At 37.5% G+C, this 20,429-nt stretch overlaps 1 protein-coding gene across 1 annotated transcript in view; it reads left to right on the top strand.

Moving 5' to 3' along the window:
• Positions 1 to 10,006, top strand: part of PEG10 (paternally expressed 10) — a 12,894-nt gene extending 2,888 nt beyond the window's left edge. Inside the window, 2 exon segments of the mRNA XM_032252924.1 lie at positions 3,672 to 4,843; positions 4,846 to 10,006. Coding sequence (XP_032108815.1) covers positions 3,672 to 4,843; positions 4,846 to 6,020 — 2,347 coding nt within the window. The 3' untranslated portion in view covers positions 6,021 to 10,006.
• Positions 10,007 to 20,429: the final 10,423 nt, after the last annotated feature.

Genomic DNA, 20,429 nt, shown 5'->3' with positions numbered 1-20,429 from the left:
AAAAGCTAGTTATTCCAAATAATTAGCTTTTTCATAAAAAGCTAGTTATTCCAAATAATTAGCTTTTTAAATAAAAAGCTGATTTTAATTTGGGGCAAGTGGATTACTAATGGTACATATTGGTATTATTTAAAGTTTGTGTAATATAACATAAAGTGGTTACATTACAAAGTATAGATTGTTTCAGCTGGCATAATTAAATTTCTATATAAAACAAATTTATAACTGATTGCTAGTAAGAAGGACCACGTAAGATATGTTTCTAGCCGAATGAAGAAATTTTTAAACCTGCTTCCATATATTACAAATCAGGAGCCAGGACTTTGGTAAGACGGAAATTGGGGCTTTGTTTCCCCAAAATCTCTGTCATGTACCCCCCTTCCCCCAACAAGTACACATCTATGGAAAATTTGTGCTTATCATAATTACAGCTTTAAGCAATTCCCCCTCCTCTTTGGAAGTTGCATGTTTGCATATTAAAGAGGTTCAAAACAATGGTAAAATCATGCATATTAAAAGAATTCATATTTCATAAATAGTATATGATACATAGTACTTTAAAAATTGGACATTTGAAAATATGAAGCAAATAAGAGTTGCTTAATGAGGTGTCATTTCCTAATGAGATGTTTACATATGGTTTTTAGCTACTATTGCTCTTTGGTGTGTTTGGGGAATAGAAATTTTTCCAAGCTATTGCAGAGTCAATAATTAGCCAAATGTATTTAATTACTAAATAGACTAAAACTGAAATTATTATCATATAAAGATGGCATCTGTCCTAGGCAGCTTGGCTTTATGCAGTGTGTCCTTCAAGTTTTCAGGAATGGAACCTCTTGACCCCTCCCCTCCAGTGCAGCCCCACTAAGGGGGAGTTTAAGGAGCCATACGTAGTTCTATATTTCAAATCAAGTAAACATGCTCCTTGTCCCAGCTTAACTTGTGCTGCCTCAGTTGCTGTTTAAACATTTTTATACGTACTGTTAACCTTCCCTGCCCATTACCCTATTACTTTAACAGATAAACTACTGTTTTCTGGGCAGTTGTCTCTTTTAACATCCCACCCTAAACTTGCAAACCCTCATGTGAAGGCCTCAGGCTTGTTTTTAGCAAAGGTCAGCAATCAAGCTAGTGCCTTTGCAGGCTAAAGTAGGCCTTGAGTTTGTTTGGCCAACAGTACATTAAAAAATAAAAAACAAAATGACTGGTGGCAGGGGGAGGGCATGCACCCCCAAGTGCTATTGTTGCAGCCCTCCCATCTTAACTCTGGTCTCTTTTCACTTTTAAATTACCTTCCTTATATACCAAAGGTATTTGAATTTTTAACTCATTGATCTTTTGTTTCCCTAAACCATACAGTAATTATTTGCTAATTTCCTAATCTATTGTTATTTCTGTCCCATCATTGTTTTTTGCAGATAATAAAACTATCAGACCTGGGCTTCAATAAAGCCCCCCTTAGTGGCTGTGATTGACAAGTGGTCAGGCTGCACCAGGCCATGCTATGAATGCTCTTGGTACCTTCGTCACTTTACTTATGCTTCCTCATTGTTTGTTTGTTAGTTAATGGGACACGAAAATTCCTAATTCAATAAGTAAAAATTGCATTATGTTGTGATGTTATATTGTCAGGGTCACCAATACAATTGTCTTTAAGGAGTTGGAAATGATACTGAATGTCACAGGTTATGATGTGTTTATTGTGTTTTCTAATTTTTTCTAAACTTGAATATTTTATATTTTATCTTGAATTTCAATTATATGTTGTTTTTGTAGCCTAAGTTACTAACATAATTAAGTAGTGGGGTTAAAACTATTAAAATGTCACACTACTCCCTGTCTCTTAAAGACCCTGCTTCCTGTATAGCCACTCCTTGGAGAGGCTACACCAACTGCAAAGGACACAGGGAAAGTATATGTGGGTGGTGACATTGGGGCACAGGAGGTACCTGAAGGGTTAGAAGTAGAGGAGGAAGGAGCATTTCTTTACAGCCAGGGGCTGGGCATCATGTTTAATTACTACATCTTTTTTTTCTTTCATTTACCCTATTGGTGGAAAATAGTAACTATTTTCTAATTACCAACTATTTTTCTAATTACCAACTACGTATCCTCTTTTTGGCCTTATTCTATGTAATTTATTTGGTATCCACTTTTGCAGGTAAATCACATAATGAGTATCCAGAGCGGACCAAGTTACGTTTTTAAACTTTTGTTTAAAAAGTTTTACAAATTTTTTAAACTTTCTTGAAAAGTTTTAAACTTTAAAGTTTTTTAAACTTTTACATATTATGTTTTAAACTTTTTATATGTTTGTATTTTCTAAATATGGGACTTGATTATTAATAAAATTTAAAATAATTAAATTATTCTAAATGCATTTAACCATATTTTCAGGAAATACACAGGCAGACACCGTGTTAGGTTCTGTAATTTATTGTCATTGCACTCATAATTAAAATGCTTAAATACACACCCTACCCCCACCTCTCCATATACATCCACTCACCCCATAGGATTATGGCTCTGTCCCACCTTAACATTACAAACCTTCATTTGGGGCTGTGCCGACAAATCTTGATTAAAAACTACGGATTGCAAACTGGTGACCTGCAGACAAATAAGGCCTTGAATTTGTTTGACAAACACAGTATTTTTTTTAAATTAAATATCTTTAGGTGGGAAATGCATTCCCATGTTGCTATAGTTGCAACCTCTCCCTGTTTTAATCCCACTCTCTTTTGCAGATAGTTACCTTTCTATTTTCTAATTAATAATTTTGTTAATATTAGCTAACCGTTATTGAATACTCACTGTGTAATTTACCTCCACTATTTAATTAAGTCCTCATAATTAGTTTGAGGTATATTTTTATTGGGCTTCTTTGAATGTCTCATTTTATAGCTTTTCCTAGGAGACATCAATTAGTATTTCTTGAATGACTGCATAATGACAAGGGGAACTGATATATATATATATGTTGCTGCTCAGTGCCATATCTGTCCCATAGAGAATTTTATTTCGGGATTTAAATTATGGTCAGAAAAGTAATTTAGGCAGTCCTGTGGTTTCTGTGGTGGTGATTGATTTGATAATCAGTTACTTTCTCTGTGGCAGTGGAACAGGATTATGACAGTTGGCCAGGGTACCCCCACACCCACATGGCCGATGAATACATGCATTGTGATTTTAATACTCTCCTCTTGTTTTTATGAATTTCTATCAGTTGTAGTATTGACTATTTTTGGCCAGCTTCTCTAATAACAAAAGTTATTATTTTGGCTTTAATTTGCATAATTGATTTGGTATCCATGTTTGCCTTGAAGTTTCTTGCTCTGTTTCAATAGAAAACTACTTGTTTAGAGGGCTTTAACATTCTCTTATAGTTTATAAAGCTAAGCATGCTGTTTATAATGTATTGTTGAATCATAATGAACAAGTGGTCTTTGAGAAGGACAAGGTCATTTGAACATCAAAAAGTAGTTTGCTTTTTGTATGGTGCTGATCGATAACTTCCTTTTGAGAGTTTGTTTTTTTTTTTTTTTGGTTGTTTGCTAATTTTTAAAGTAAGCACATACAGCAAGGGATAATTTAAATATCAAATCCTTTGTGTCTACATTTTGCTGCTTTGAAGGTATAAATTAGATTCATACATTTATCTTTATTTACAGAAATAAGCGCATTTTGAAAACAAAAAAAAGAAGGAGTGGAAGAGGGGGCCAGGATCCAGGCCTCCATCCCCACAGAAGTGAAGTTACAGCTGGGAGGTCTCCTCCCACCCCAACCGTCACCCTGGGTCCCGACTGCCCACCTCCTCCTCCTCCCCCTCCCCCCAACAACAACAACAACAACAACTCCAAGCACACCGGCCATAAGAGTGCGTGTGTCCCCAACATGACCGAACGAAGGAGAGATGAGCTCTCTGAAGAGATCAACAACTTAAGAGAGAAGGTCATGAAGCAGTCTGAGGAGAACAACAACCTGCAGAACCAGGTGCAGAAGCTCACAGAGGAGAACACCACCCTTCGAGAGCAAGTGGAACCCACCCCAGAGGATGAGGATGATGACATCGAGCTCCGAGGTGCTGCAGCAGCTGCTGCCCCACCCCCTCCAATAGAGGAAGAGTGCCCAGAAGACCTCCCAGAGAAGTTCGATGGCAACCCAGACATGCTGGCTCCTTTTATGTCCCAGTGCCAGGTCTTCATGGAAAAGAGCACCAGAGATTTCTCAGTTGATCGTGTCCGTGTCTGCTTCGTGACAAGCATGATGACCGGCCGTGCTGCCCGTTGGGCCTCAGCGAAGCTGGAGCGCTCTCACTACCTGATGCACAACTACCCGGCTTTCATGATGGAAATGAAGCATGTCTTTGAAGACCCTCAGAGGCGAGAGGCTGCCAAACGCAAGATCAGACGACTGCGCCAAGGTATGGGGTCTGTCATTGACTACTCCAATGCTTTCCAGATGATTGCCCAGGACCTGGATTGGAACGAACCTGCGCTGATTGACCAGTACCACGAGGGCCTCAGTGACCACATTCAGGAGGAGCTCTCCCACCTCGAGGTTGCCAAGTCGCTGTCTGCTCTGATAGGGCAGTGCATTCACATTGAGAGAAGGCTGGCCAGGGCTGCTGCAGCTCGCAAGCCACGCTCACCACCCCGGGCGCTGGTGTTGCCTCACATTGCAAGCCACCACCAGGTAGATCCAACTGAGCCGGTGGGAGGTGCCCGCATGCGCCTGACCCAGGAAGAAAAAGAAAGACGCAGAAAGCTGAACCTCTGCCTCTACTGTGGAACAGGAGGTCACTACGCTGACAACTGTCCTGCCAAGGCCTCGAAGGCTTCGCCGGCGGGAAACTCCCCGGCCCCGCTGTAGAGGGACCTTCAGCGACCGGGCCAGAAATAATAAGGTCCCCACAAGATGATGCCTCATCTCCACACTTGCAAGTGATGCTCCAGATTCATCTTCCGGGCAGACACACCCTGTTCGTCCGAGCCATGATCGATTCTGGTGCTTCTGGCAACTTCATTGATCACGAATACGTTGCTCAAAATGGAATTCCTTTAAGAATCAAGGACTGGCCAATACTTGTGGAAGCAATTGATGGGCGCCCCATAGCATCGGGCCCAGTTGTCCACGAAACTCATGACCTGATAGTTGACCTGGGAGATCACCGTGAGGTGCTGTCATTTGATGTGACTCAGTCTCCATTCTTCCCTGTCGTCCTGGGGGTTCGTTGGCTGAGCACACATGATCCCAACATCACCTGGAGCACGCGATCTATCGTCTTTGATTCTGAATACTGCCGCTACCACTGCCGGATGTATTCTCCAATACCACCATCGCTCCCACCACCAGCACCACAACCACCATTCTATTATCCAGTAGATGGATACAGAGTTTACCAACCAGTGAGGTATTACTATGTCCAGAATGTGTACACTCCAGTAGATGAGCACGTCTACCCAGATCACCGCCTGGTTGACCCTCACATAGAAATGATACCTGGAGCACACAGTATTCCTAGTGGACATGTGTACTCACTGTCTGAATCTGATATGGCAGCTCTTCGAGATTTTGTGGCAAGAAATGTAAAGGATGGGCTAATTACTCCAACAGTTGCACCTAATGGAGCCCAAATTCTCCAGGTGAAGAGGGGGTGGAAACTGCAAGTTTCTTATGATTGCCGAGCTCCAAACAATATTACTATCCAGAATCAGTATCCTCGCCTATCTATTCCAAATTTAGAAGACCAAGCGCACCTGGCAACGTACACTGAATTCGTACCTCAAATACCTGGATACCAAACATACCCCACATATGCCGCGTACCCAACCTACCCAGTAGGATTCGCCTGGTACCCAGTGGGACGAGACGGACAAGGAAGATCACTGTATGTACCTGTTATGATCACTTGGAATCCACACTGGTACCGCCAGCCTCCGGTACCACAGTACCCGCCGCCACAGCCACCACCTCCACCACCGCCGCCGCCGCCGCCTCCATCTTACAGTACCCTGTAAATACTTGTCATGTCCTTCAGGATCTCTGCCCTCAAAATTTATTGCTGTTCAGCTTCTCAATCAGTGACTGTGTGCTAAATTTTAGGCTACTGTATCTTCAAGCCACCTGAGGCACATCCTCTCTGAAACGGCTACAGAAGGTCAGGGCCACCCTGGACTGGCACACATCCTAAAGCACCAAAAGACCTTCAACATTTTCTGAGAGCAACAGAGTATTTGCCAACAAATTATCTCTCAGTTTTCCACCTTGACTACCAATCTAACAAAAATAATTAATAAGTTTACTTTCCAGCCAGTCCTGGAAGTCTGAGTTTTACTTACTAAAACCTCTATCATCATCTAAATTATAGGCTGCCAAGTTTCTTGTTCAACATTTACAGAGAAGCTGATACAAACGCAGGAAATGCTGATTTCTTCATGGAGGGGGAGACGAGGAGGAGGAGGCGGAGGAGGACATGACTTTTCTTGCAGTTTCGGTACTCTCTTTACATCACTAGAGGATCGAAGCCTTATTAAGGAAGCCAAAACTATTGGTGCAGTGTGGAAAGGCTTCCGTGATCATTCTGCTGCACCCTTAGAAACTTCACCGTCTTCAAACTCCATTTCCATGGTTCCGTTAATTCTCAAGGAGCAGCAACTCAACTGGTTCTCCCGGGAGCAGGCAAAACCCTTGCTACATAAAACACCGCAGGCCTGAAAAGAAAGTGCTCTCTCAGATGGACTCTTGTATGTTAAGAGTATGCCTTCACATCGTGGTGCAAATCACATGTACCCAAGGACTCTGGCTTTGACACACACCTTACCATCATCATGCCATAATGGCTTCCACAAAGCATTAAACCTGATAACCAGAGATTACTGGTGGCTCCAGCAGTGTTAGATGTTCGTGAAATGTGACCACCTCTCAATCACCTTCAAAGGCTAAAGAGTGGCAGATCAAAAGGACTCCAAAATCTCTTACCCACCTCTTAAGTGACTTGTCCTGGTACTTCAGAAAGAATTTTCATGAGTGTTGTTAATTGGCTGGAAAAGCACCAGCTGACGTTTTGGAAGCATCTATCCATGTGTCTGCCTCCATATGCATCTGGGCTTTCTATCTTCCGTCCCTTCATTAGACTGTAGTGTTAGGATGCATGGAGAGAGGGGAAATGATTTAGCACCCAGATTCACACTCCTATCTTTGAACAAAAGGAATTGGGGCTCTGGACACTGTCTTGAGAGTGTGGACTTCCTTAGTGAGCTCCACATTGCCTGATGGTAACCACTTCAAAAGAATCAGAATCCACATAATGAAAAGGGTCGCTCTAGAGGATGGAGCTGATGTGAAGCTGTCAGTGGATGAAAAGCCTCAGAAAGCAACTCTAAGGACTCAAAGCCAAGAGGTGTCTTCAGCCCAGTGACACCTCTGGTGTCCCTGGGATGTTTTGTGCTAACCTGGGACTGCCTGACTTACTTTAGCCTGGTTCCTTGCTACTCCTTTGAACTGTTTTATCTAACGTCTCTTTTTCTTTTTAATTCTTTACTACTGCCATTGACCCTGCTGCAGGATTTGTGTCATTTTCCTGCCTGGTTGCTGAGACTCCATCTTTGCTACACAGATATGTAAGAGGCAGGCTTCAATTGCCAAAACACAGTTTTGAGCAGTAGAAAACAACATGGTGTGTATCTCAAATTGCCTGACATGAAGAGGAGTCTGACGGTGAAGTTTCACTTTTCATCAGCATCATCTTTCACATGCTCATAATCATCCACCCTTATTCTTGCATGTTTAAATACTTAAAATTTTTAGTGTAAGTGTTTTGAAGTGGTGACTAGGCTTTCAGAAATGTCCATTGAATTACGAAGTACTACCCAGTTCTTATTGTTAGAGTTAAACTAAGTAAAAATGATAAGTAACATAGTGTAAAATATTTCTTTACTGTGAACTTCTTACAACACTGTGAATGAGAGGCTCCTCAGAACTGGAGTATTTGTATAATAGTTCATCCTGTTCATCTTCAATTTTAACATCATATATAATTTCAATTCTATCTAATTGGGCTTTTAAAAATCACACAAAAGGTTATAAAATTTCAAAAGAGAAACCTAATTGGCTATTTAATCCAAACAATTTTTTTCCTTCAATGGAATTAGAAAGCTTGTCAATCACTCGTGTTTTAGAGTAATTACTTTTAAAATGGTGCATTCGTGCTTCTGAAATATTTTGAAGCGTCACTTCTGTTTACCTCAAGTATCAATTCATCTCCATACATTTGAATTCAAGTTGTTTTGTGTCAAATTTGCAGTTGTCAATTGATCTTTAAGCTGCAGGGTGCCTAGAAATGGGCCATTGCCTGTAGCCCTGGCATGTGCACACGGACATTTGCCACCACTGCAAGCAAAAGTCTGGAGAAGTTGGCCAACGACAAGAATGATCGGAGGAGTATACATATGCTGGTGTGGGTTAGCAAACAACTCAGAAAGTCCCTGACCCACATTTGGCTGTGATTTTATTAAAGCTTGTGATTAACTTTTTGGCAGTGTGTACTATGCTCTATTGCTATATATGCTATCTATAAATGTAGATGTTAAGGATAAGTAATTCTGAATTTATTATGCTGTAGTATTGAAGTTTAGTTAAGTTTCCTTTCACTCATTATTTTGTTGTTAATCAAATTCATGTTAATTAGATTCTTTAAAATTTTGGGGGGCATTTTCCAACAAAAAATGCCTTTATTCATAAGAAAGCAAAAAAATCAATGGAATTTGATATCTCAAGAAGTTAGAAAGGGAGCCAAATATAAAAACATAAAGGAGATAGATGAATTATTAAGCAAAATCAATAGTCGAGTCTTTGAGACAAACTGGCAAAATTAATTAATTGACTTTTGGCCCAAATTTGCATTGTTAATTAAATCAAAAAGGAAGAATATCTAAGAGCTCCCATTGATAGACAAGCCTAGAGAGAACTAGCTAAATTTATCATGCTAGGATATTGAAACAGAGAAAGTTTGCATACATTTATGAAGGGTCAATTTAGTTTGGACATGAGGTATTTGTCTTAGTGGAAAGAAGAAGCATTAGTCTGATTGAGTTGTGAAGTAATATAGTGAACTTGCCAGGTGCACAAAATAAGAGTGACACATCTATATGGTGCAGTCTGGAATTCTGTTTAAGTTTGCAGGTACCTCTTGGACTTCTGAATTGATCTGGTTGTCATCCACCACAGACATCTCACGTCAAATACAGACAGTTCCAAGATTGACAACAGAGAACACTGCTGGAAAGACCTGGGCAGAAATGGAGAGCCCTGAGGAAACCATGCTACATTATCATCTAAAGAGAGAACACACATCTGATAAGATGAAAGTTCTTTGTTGTTTTAGATTGTAGAATGCTATTGAATTGGTCTGTGGAAAATTGCATTGCTTTTATTTCTTTGTGTAATCAGTTTAAGTAATAGGGGATATATAATCATAAGCATTTTAGGGTGGGAGGGATATTAAGTAATTTTAACTGGGTGGGGTTATTTAGAATGTTAGAATAATAATATGTATTAGATATTGCTATAAGTGAACATGTGTACCTGTGAACCTTTGCCCTGTAATTGCTATCCTTAAAGATTTCAAATAAACTCGGAGGGAACTGCAGGGAGACCAACTTATTTAGAGCGAATTGGACAAGGATAAAAACCCTAGTGGGATAAAGTTCAAAGGTTATTAGATAAACAATTTAATAGAGGATGAGTGCCCTTTGAGAAATTATTGCTAGATTGAAATTGTCAATGATGGTTGGTAAATTTTCATGGAAGTTATAAAAGTGATAAATAAAAAACCGTTGCTTTCACCCCTGTCAGTAGCCCTCCTCCTACCCCTGAACCCCATTACCCTTACCCCTCCTTCAAACTTTATTGCTGTATTCTCTTCACTCTATATTGCTCTCTATTTACTAATACTGCATTGCTGTTACAATAAAATTTCAATAAAGATTTAGTGGTTAAGTGCAAACTGTGTCCTGATCATTTCAGCGTCTGTCAGCATCAAGGAAATGGGGTGGGGTAGGGTGGGGAAGGCTGAGAGAGTAGGCAGGGTGGGAGAAGCTAAGAGTGGGGACAGTAGGATAGGGTGGGGCTGTGAGAAGGATGGGATTATGAGGAGGTAGGGAGGTGGGAGATAGAGGGTGGATAGGGTAGGGATGGAATTGAGTTCGGGATAGTGGGATGGTGGTATAAAAGAACATCATCGACTGCAACCCAGTATCAATTACATAGCCAGAATACTCCAGGAAATCAGTTATTCCAGCTGCAAAAGCTTAACATATAAAATAAAGATACACAGTTAATATAGCAACTCTGGTGATATAATATCATAAACTTTAACATCAGTTTCACTTTAAATACTTGAGATTCACTAATAGAAAATTATGAAGTATTAAGACATAGAAGACAAAAATGCAGTATGGATGTGTGGGAAATTAACACATAGTTTTATACCAATTAACACTGAAACAATATAATCAGAGTGACAGTGAAATTTAAGGAAAAAGTGGCAAGTGGGGTTCACAAGGCATTCATCCTATCAGATTTTAAAACATGATGACCCCAATCAGAGTTGTAGAATAATAGGTTGCATATAGGAAACCTTAAAAAAGGGACTCCTAGTGGGCTAGTTTCAAAGGGCTGTTGGGTTCACATGACATGACAGTCACATAAATATGATGGTTTATTGGGAAGATGGTGACTAAAAGGAAAAATCCAGAACTAATGAAAACACACAATAACTGTCTCCTCTCCGAAGCAGGCTACCAGAGTAGCTGTCCATCAAGTAGAGGTCACAAACGCCAATAGTGTGTAGGGTGGTTGGTGGAATTATAGAAATTGGGAGTGAGGGTCCTCGGCTAAGAACTGAGTTATCAAGTACCTGCCTGGGGAGTTACTTACAATTGAACATGATGCAAAAGTGATTAGCCAAATCACGTTGAAAGAAAATGGAAGCATCTTGTTTATCCCTATTTGTTACACCTAGACTCCTCCCCATCTGGGCCCCACTTCTTTCCACAATCCACATGATTAAACAAAAACAAAAGGTACTCAGCATCAAGATTATATTAAGTTATATATAAGTTATATTACTTAATATGTTAATATAACTTAATTTATACAGCTGTACGACAAAGCTAGTCCAGAACATTAAACTTATTTTACATGAAAATTGCAATATTTTTTGAAACCTTTTATGAAATGAATAAAGAATTCCTCTTATCTAGTGTAGTGGATGCTAGCAATCAAAACAACTAATTACAGTCTAAACAGAATCAAAAAAATTGTTTAGAATGATGGCAACACTTTGTTAACTTAAAACACAAATGTACATTCATTAGGTCAATCTTAATAGAGGTCCCTCTTCCACCGACTGGAGCTCTGAGTTGCATTTTTGAATAAATCAAATCAGCAGCACAAAATGTTATACAACAATGGGAAAATAAATAACTTTAAAAAATATAAATTATTCATGAGGATAAGAATTACTTTTGATCCATACCTCAAAAAATACACTAATGAACTGCATAAATTCAAGGACTATGAGAAGGAAGAACTTATTCGTATGAGGAGGATAAACTAATAAATCTAAGATGAATTAAGTTCATAAAGCTAACATGCACAACAGAATGGAAACATTTGGTACATACCTATAAAATATTTGACAGCTAATTTATTACCCAAACCACCTCATGTTTTCCTGGAAAAATTAAGTAAACACCCAATCCCCACCCTTTCATCCTTATCTTCAGGCTCCACATCTACAGATTTAAACAACTTCAGATGGAAAATATTCATTAAAAAAACAATAAAAATAAACAATACAATTAATTAAATCGAATTTACATTGTATTAGGTATTTCAAGTAATCTAGAGATTATTTAAAGTGTACAGGAGAGTATGCATAAGTTATATGCATATACTGTGGATTTTATATGAGACTTTAGCATCTTCAGGTTTTACTATGGAGGAACTGGAACCTATTCCCTTCATACACCAAGGGACGACTATTTGGAAAATAATCTGGATGGATGGATAAATAAGAGACAGTGTGTGTGTTATATGTTCAATAATAATTTATTGATTTCTTTCATTTTTCGAGCCAGTAGGCTAGGTCTAGGGGGACACAACTCAGGGTACAGACCTTGGACTGAGAAACCTAATGCAGTTGAAGGGTGAGCACCCAAGGGTTCTCTAACTAGGTGTCTTAGTCGATTTTTGTTTTATAAAAGAATACCTGAGACTGAGTAATCAATAAAGAAAAGTGGTTTACTAAGCTCACAGTTCTGCAGGCTGAGAAGTTGAAGGACATGGTCCTGGCTTCTGGCGAGGACTTTCAAGCTTTGTCACAACATGGCTGAGAAGGTCAAAGAGGAAGCAGACATGTGCAAATGGAAAAATCTGAGGGGCATCCTGGCTTTATAACAACCCACTCTTGAGGAAACTAATCCATTCGCTACCTCAAGAACAGCACCAAGCCATTCATGAGGCATCTGCCCCCATATCCCAAACACCTCCTACTCGCTCCGCACTCGCCACACTGCCACATTGGCTATCAAATTTCAACATGAGTTTTGATAAGAACAAACCATATCCAAATAGTAGCACCTGAGTACTTAGGCACCATAGTTACCCAAGTCATTTATGAGTAGACACCATTTAATTGTCATTTAATGTAGACAAAGGATATTCAACATTTAAGATTTTTTCTAGAATACACTAAATTTCTTAAGTATTTATTTTTACTCAGGTTTTTCAATTGAGGATTAGAAATAATAAAGAGAAATGATTCCTTCCTCCCAAATTGACTTCCCAAGCAACCCTTTTAGCACATAATAAAATTCCCTTATTCTATTCCCAGATAATTCCTAGAGGTAGTTGACAGCTGTATATCTAGAATCCCAGTTCCTTGTAACTCAGGATAATTTACAGAATAACATTTTGATCCAAGACACAAACTCAAAAAAGAGAGCAAGTTAATCTTTGGAAGATCATTAAATCATTAATTACTATTTTCTATTTAGCCTTATAGACCATACATAAGAAAATCCCTAAATTAAAATTAATTATATCACTTTTGTATCGTTGGCTAGTTATTCTCAATCGGTCCATGTTAAAAAAAAGGAAAGAAATAGGTGGAAGTTATACTCAGAGATAGCATCTTAAAAAAATTTATTATAGATAAAATTCTTTTTAGAAAACAAATATTTTTCCCTATTTTATTTCCTAAGTGGTTTCAACATTACTTAAATCTCACATATATCAGCCTGATGTTAGAATAAATCTAATAAAATAATACAACATCCTACCTTCCAGGCATAAGTTGATCTGAAGACTACACATGCTTATTTCTACTTTGAAGTCTCCTGAGTAATACCCTAAGTTTCATCACTGCCTGCAGTTCTTAAGATTAATTAAAGTAGGGGGAATGATATTTTGCTAGCTTTTGGACCACAACATTGGCACATCAAATTACCCTGTCAGTCCAAGTCTTAAATAATACCCAATTGTGACACTGGGCTTGTCTTCTTACTAAGTGCTAAACCTTACCAAAATCCAATATTGAAGTTGGAAGAGTGTTCACTAATGACCTCTCTCTTCTTTTGTACCTACTTGAGAATGAACACAGGTAGTTAGATGTGGATTAAAATGCATCTTTAATATAGTCAAGATAAGTTGTAGAATGCAATTTGGGCCTTAGGTTAAAAGGTTAAAATTATCCATCCTACTCCTTTCCTCCTCCCCAATTCTGGACCTGAGGATGTGATGTGCTCAGAGTAGATACCTTAACATAGCCTCCTGAAGGAGGCACATGAACTGCCTCACACCCATCAAGAACTTGGGAAAGGAACAAAAGCAAGGCAGATATGCCTAGAAGCCTACCTTTTTAAGGAAAGGTCTATATAATTGCTTATGAGTACTCAGTATAGAACTAGAGCCCCAGTTTGTTCTCAGGACATTGTCAACACTGATACATAAGTTGTCTCCAGTCCAGTGATATCTCTTATCAGAAGTTACATATCAGATTGGACTTATTTGCACATATGTAAAATTTACAACCAGATGGCTAGGAGTAGCAGACACACATGTCTAGTGCAACAAATTAGGGTTCACTAAGTATAAAAATCCTGATGAAGTGCTTCATGATACTTGCTCCTGCTTCAAGGGACCTGCTGTATAATGTTCCCCTAACACTGAAAAATCAAGTCTCTGATCTAATATCCTGGACTTCAGTGTGATGAGAGTCCTCACAGTGATTCCAATCCACAAGTGATAGCCTGAAGGACCACTTTGAAGAAGAAGCATCCCTACCTAAGAGATGATAAATGAAACATCACAGACACCCATGTAGAGATTAAAAGGTGGTGTTCTATATCTACCCCAAAGAAATGTATGTATTATTTTTATTATGAATATAAAAGTGCAGTTTAGATGGTTTAGTTTTATGTAGGTTTTTTTTTTTTTTATGGATTCTCATTCTATCACCCAGGCAAGAGTGCAGTGGTGTGATCTTGGCTCACTGCAAGCTCCATCTCTCAGGTTCAAGTGATTCTCCTGCCTCAGCCTCCCAAGTAGCTGGATTACAGCACCTGCCACAATGCCTGGCTAATTTTTGTATTTTCAGTGGAGATGGGGTTTCACCATATCGGCCAGGCTGGTCTCAAACTCCTGACCTCAAGTGATCTGCCCACCTCGGCCTCCCATAGTGCTGGGATTATAGGGATGAGTCACCACACCCAGCCTATGTAGAACTTTTTTAATGTTGATGAATTCCATACATATATAGAGTTAATCCTTACAATGTATTTGTTATGGACTAAATTGTCTGCCTTCCCTCCACCAAATCTATATATTGAAGCCCTGACCCCCAATGTGATCTATTTGGAGAAAGGGCCTTTAAGAAAGTAGTAAATTAGTTCATAAGGGTGGGGTCCTAATCAAATAAAACTAATATTTTAAGAAAAGGAAGAACCACCAAGAACACCCACACAGGAAAAAACATGAGGACACAGCAACAAGGTAGCTATCTGCAAGCCAAGCACAAGGGTCTCACCAGACAACAACTCTGCCAGCACCTTGCTTTTAGAATTCCAACATCCAGAACTGGAAGAAAATTAATTTTTATTTTATCCAACCACCCTGTGGTATATTGATATGGCAGCTCCAGCAGACTAATATAATATTGTATATTGTATTCTATAAATTTTATATTTATTATGATATAATATAGAGGAGTATAAGAATACTAAATATTAGTATATTATACCAAGTATTACATAGTTATTTAATATGTTTTATAATAACTAAACTACAGCATAATAGATGTAAGGTAAAATAAGTATAAACATATTATTGCCTAAAGGCAGGGATACATTCTGAAAAATGTGTCAGGCGGTTTTGTCATTGTGTGAACATTATAGAATGTACTTACACAAACCTAAATGGTATAGCCTAATACACACCTAGGCTGTATGGTATAGTCTGTTATTCCTAGGCTACAAATCTGTATAGCATGTTATTGTACTGAACATTGTGGGTAATTGTAACACAATAGTCAATATTTGTGTATCTAAACATGGAACAGTTACAGTAAAAATACAGTATAAAAGATAAAAAAAAATAGGCCAGGCACAGTGGCTTATACCTGTAATCCTAGCACTTTGGGAGGCCGAGGCAGGCAGATAACATTGTCAGGAGTTTGAGACCAACCTGGCCAACATAGTGAAACCCCATCTCTACTAAAAATACAAAAACTTAGCTGGGCATGGTGGTTGGCACCTGTAATCCCAACTAATCAGGAGGCTGAGGCAGGAGAATCACTTGAACCCAGGAGGCAGAGGTTTTAGGGAGCCAAGATCACACCATCTCACTCCAGCCTGGGTGACAGTGGGAGACTCTATCTCCAAAAAAAAAAAAAGATAAAAAATAGTACACCTATAAAGGGGACATACATAAGTGGAGTTTATAGGACTTGAAGTTGCTCTGGGTGAGTCAATGAATGAGCCATAAGTAAATATGAGGACCTAGGACATTATTATACACTACAGTAGATTATAAACATAGTACACGTAGGCTACACTAAATTTATTTAAATTTTTTTCTTTTTTCAATAATAAATTAACCTACTGTAACTTTTTGGCTTCATAAACTTTCAAATTTTTTTAACTTTTTGACTATTGTAACATAGCTTAAAACACGGAGATATTGTACAGTTAGTTAAAGTATCTGCTCTTTTCAAATCCTTGTTCTACAAGCTTTTTTTCTATTTTTTTATTTTTATAGATTTAGGGAGTACAAGTATAGTTTTTTTCACATGAATATACTTTATGGTGGTGAAGTCTGGGCTTTCCATGTAACTATCACCTAAATAGTGTATGTTGTACCCAATAGGTAATTTCACATCCCTTACTCCTTTCTCTCCCTCCCACCTTTTGGGATTTCCAATGTCTGTTATTCCACTCTCTATGTCTTATGTCCATATGTACACATTTATTAGCTCCCACGTATAAGGGAGAATATGCGGGGTTTGACTTTCTGTTTCTGAGTTATTTCCACTGAAGAAATACACACACACACACACACACACACACACACACACACACACACCATGTATACACACACTGAAGGTATATATACACACACACACCATGAAATACATTTTCTTTATTCAGTCAACCAGGAGGGACACTTAGGTTGATTCCATGACTTTGCTACTGTGAATAGTGTGGTGCTGAACATACAAGTGCAGATTTCTTTTTCACCTAATGATTTATTTTACTATGGGTAGACACCCAGTAGTGGGATTTCTCGATCAAATGATAGTTTTCTTTTTAGTTCTTTGAGATAGTTCCATACTGTTTTCCATCCATAAATGTTGTACTAATTTACATTCACACCAACAATATATAAGGATTATTTTTTCTCCACACCCTCACCAACATCTGTTGTTTTCTTTTTGTTTTGTTCTTGTTAATTTTTCTAGGCCCCCTTGAAACATGGGAATCTGTTCTTTTTTTTTTTTTTTTTGGCTTTTTAATAATAGCCATTCTGACTGTTGTGAGTTTCACTGCGGTTTTCATTGGCACGTCCCTGATGATTAGTGATATTGTGCATTTTTTCATGTTTGTTGGCTACTTGTCTGTCTTCCTTTGAAAAATGCCTGTTCATGTCCTCCTTTGCCTACTTTTTGTTTTTTATTTTTTTTAAGCTTATAAATTTGTTCTAGTTTAATGGAAATAACCATGAATAAAATAAGGAAGCTTACAGTTTGATCATCCAACCAATATGTTAAGAGCCTAATCTATAAAAACGTTGCAACCTAACACCTTTAAACTTTTGACTTCTCTAGCTTCAGACTTACAAATGCACATTCTTATATTGATTTTAGATTTCAGATGTATAGTGTTTGGTGACTTAGATTATTTTAAAAAACAGGACAACAGAAAACTTTCTGAATTTCACCAGACACTTAAACTTTTATTGAAGCTTAAATTGTGGTACAGAAATACAGTTCAACTGATTTAAGTCCCACCAACTGAAGGGAAAAGTTATGGCATTGAAACATTCCCTCCTTTATCATGTTATGACTAATTTAGATGACTATTTAAAGTTTTCCTTTATCTAGGCTTTGTTCTATGCAAATCTTTGCAATTCTAATTTAAAATTCTTAAATCTATTAGAAAAAAAGCAGACCTCAAATCAACAAACATCATCAAATCTATTGTGAGACTGTTCATAAACAAAATCCATCTTGAGCACTGGTCTTCAAAACAGAGCACCTCAAAGTATTAGGTACTATGCTAATTATAGAATCAAACAACTGATTACATTGATTGAAAACTTCTTCAGTGAAACTTTTAATCACAAACATCCTTCAAATAAAAATCAAAACAGTATTCCAACCACTTGATTTCAAACCAAATAGATTTTAGGTTTAGAAACACTTTTTTAAAGTGTTTTATATATAAATATGGAAGGAGCAAATCATCATTGCATCAATCCAAAAATTATCAAAATATGGTGAGGACAAGAAATGCATAATTTAGTTAACTTTGCTGTTCTCCCAGTTGCCTAAATTCTATTGTATTTGCAAATACAGCTAAAAGATGCCAACTCTTGAAAGCCTGTATTTCTAGTCCTTTCCCATTGAATATTGTAGAATTTTGTATGTTCTGTTTTACTTATTAATTCATCCATTAGTATATTCTGCTTCACAGTGTTTATTTTAATAACCTGGACAGTTTTCATTCTGGTCAGTCATTCATTTCATCTTGTGAATGCCATGGTGAAAGGAACACCATAGTTAAAGGAATAGATGAAATGAAAGCACTCATATGCATTATAGTCAAAGAAAGTTAAGTCACAAGATGGAAAAGACATCGATTCCACTTTGAACCAAATTTTATAGAACACTATTAATGAAAATTAGTGGAAATGGCTGCTAAAGTAAAAGTTAAGGTGAATGATCTAAGCTGACTTGATTTACTGAATTCAGACCAATCTTTGTGCTAAATCTCCCTGGTAATCAACTAAATAAAAAATCCCTTTATACCACTACTTAGTAAGTTAGTAAAGCTGTGCTTTTTTTTTTTTTTTTTTTACTACTCATAAGATGCTAATCTCACTTACTGAGGAACACAGAATTACATATGTTTTCCACAGTTCAGCCAGTACACCCTAAACTCAGTCTACAACTCCCTATGGTTTTTCCCTGCTAATCAACTCACTGTCTTCCAAAAGAGCCCATTGCCATAAAAAGGAAGCCAAATTCCCATGTCCTTAAAGAAAATTAAGCCCAAGAATCACCTCCCCCATTCCCATCTGGAGTGTAAGATTAGTATAAAAACCCACAGTATTACCAGTGTATTATTTGGCCACTTTTTAATGGGGTTGTTTGTTTTCTTGTGGAGTTGATTTAGGTTGCTTGCAGATTCTGGCTGTTAGTCCTTTATCAGATGCATAGTTTGCAAATATTTCTCCCATTCTGTAGGTTGTCGTTTACTCTCTTATTTCTTTTGCTGTGCACAAGTTTTTTAGTTTAAGTCTCATTTGTCTATTTTTGTTTTTGTTGCATTTGCTTTTGAGGGCTTAGTCATAAATTCTTAGTCTAGGTCAATGTTCAGAAGTTTTTCCTAGGTTTTTAGGATTTTTATAGTTCGGGTCTTATATTTTAAGTTTTTAATCCATCTCAAGTTAACTTTTGTATATGGTGAGAGATAAAGGTCCAGTTTTATTTTTCTGCATATGGCTATCCAATTTTCCCTGCACCATTTATTGAATAGGGTGTCCTTTCCTCATTGTATGTTTTTGTTGACTTTGTCAAAGATCAGTTGGTTTTAGATATGTGCCTTTATTTCTGGGTTCTCTATTCTGTTCCATTGATCTAGGTATCTATGATTATACCAATACTGTGCCATTTTGGTTACTATAGTCTTGCAGTATAATTTGAAGTCAGACAACGTGATACCTCCCGCTTTGTTCTTTGTGCTAAGGATTGCTTTGTCTAGTCAGGCTGTTTTTTGTTTCCATATGAATTTTAGTATTGTTTTTTCTGATTATCTGGAAAATGATGTTGGTAATTTGATAGGAATTGCATTGAATCTGTAGATTTCTTTGGGCACTATTGTCATTTTAACAATATTTATTCTTCCAGTCTGTAAGCACGGAATGTTTTTTCATTTTTTTGTGGAAAGAATACTGATGGAAGAATCTACAATTTCTTCTATCAGTATTTTTTAATTCTCCTCATAGACATTTTTCATCACCTTGGTTAAATGTATTCCTAGGTGTTTTGAGGGTTTTTTTTTTTTTCATTGCTATTGTAAATGGTATTGAGTTTGTGATTTGGTTTTTGGCTTGATCTTTATTAGTGTACAGAAATGCTACTGGTTTTTATATGTTGATTTTGTATCCTGAAACTTTACTGAGTCATTTATTAAATCTAGGAGTCTTTGGAAGAGTCTTTAGGATTTTTTAGGTATAAGATTACATCATCAGCAAACAGATAATTTGACTTCCTCTTTTCCAGTTTGGAGTTCTTTTATTTATTTCTCTTGCCTGATTGCTCTATTTAGGACTGCCAGTATGGATGTTGAATAGGAATGATTAAAGTGGGCATCTTTGACTTAAGATGTTCCAGTTCTTAAGGGGAATGCTTTCAACTTTTCCCTATTCACTATGATGTTGTCTGTGGGTTTGTCATATATGGCTTTTATTATTTTGAGGTATGCTCCTTTGGTGCTTGGTTTTCTGAGAGTTTTTAACATGAAGAGGTGCTAAATTTTATCCATGCTTTGTTTGCATCTATTGAGATGATTGTATAGTTTTTGTTTTAAATTGTGTTTATGTGGTGAATCACATTTATTGATTTGCAAATGTTGAGCCATGCTTAT

The sequence above is a fragment of the Sapajus apella genome, unplaced genomic scaffold (assembly GCF_009761245.1).
Source record: "Sapajus apella isolate SASKATOON/1434 unplaced genomic scaffold, GSC_monkey_1.0 scaffold81, whole genome shotgun sequence".
Lineage (NCBI taxonomy): Eukaryota > Metazoa > Chordata > Mammalia > Primates > Cebidae > Sapajus > Sapajus apella.
The sequence above is the reverse complement of the archived record's forward strand: the minus strand, read 5'-3'. Positions and strand labels throughout refer to the sequence as shown.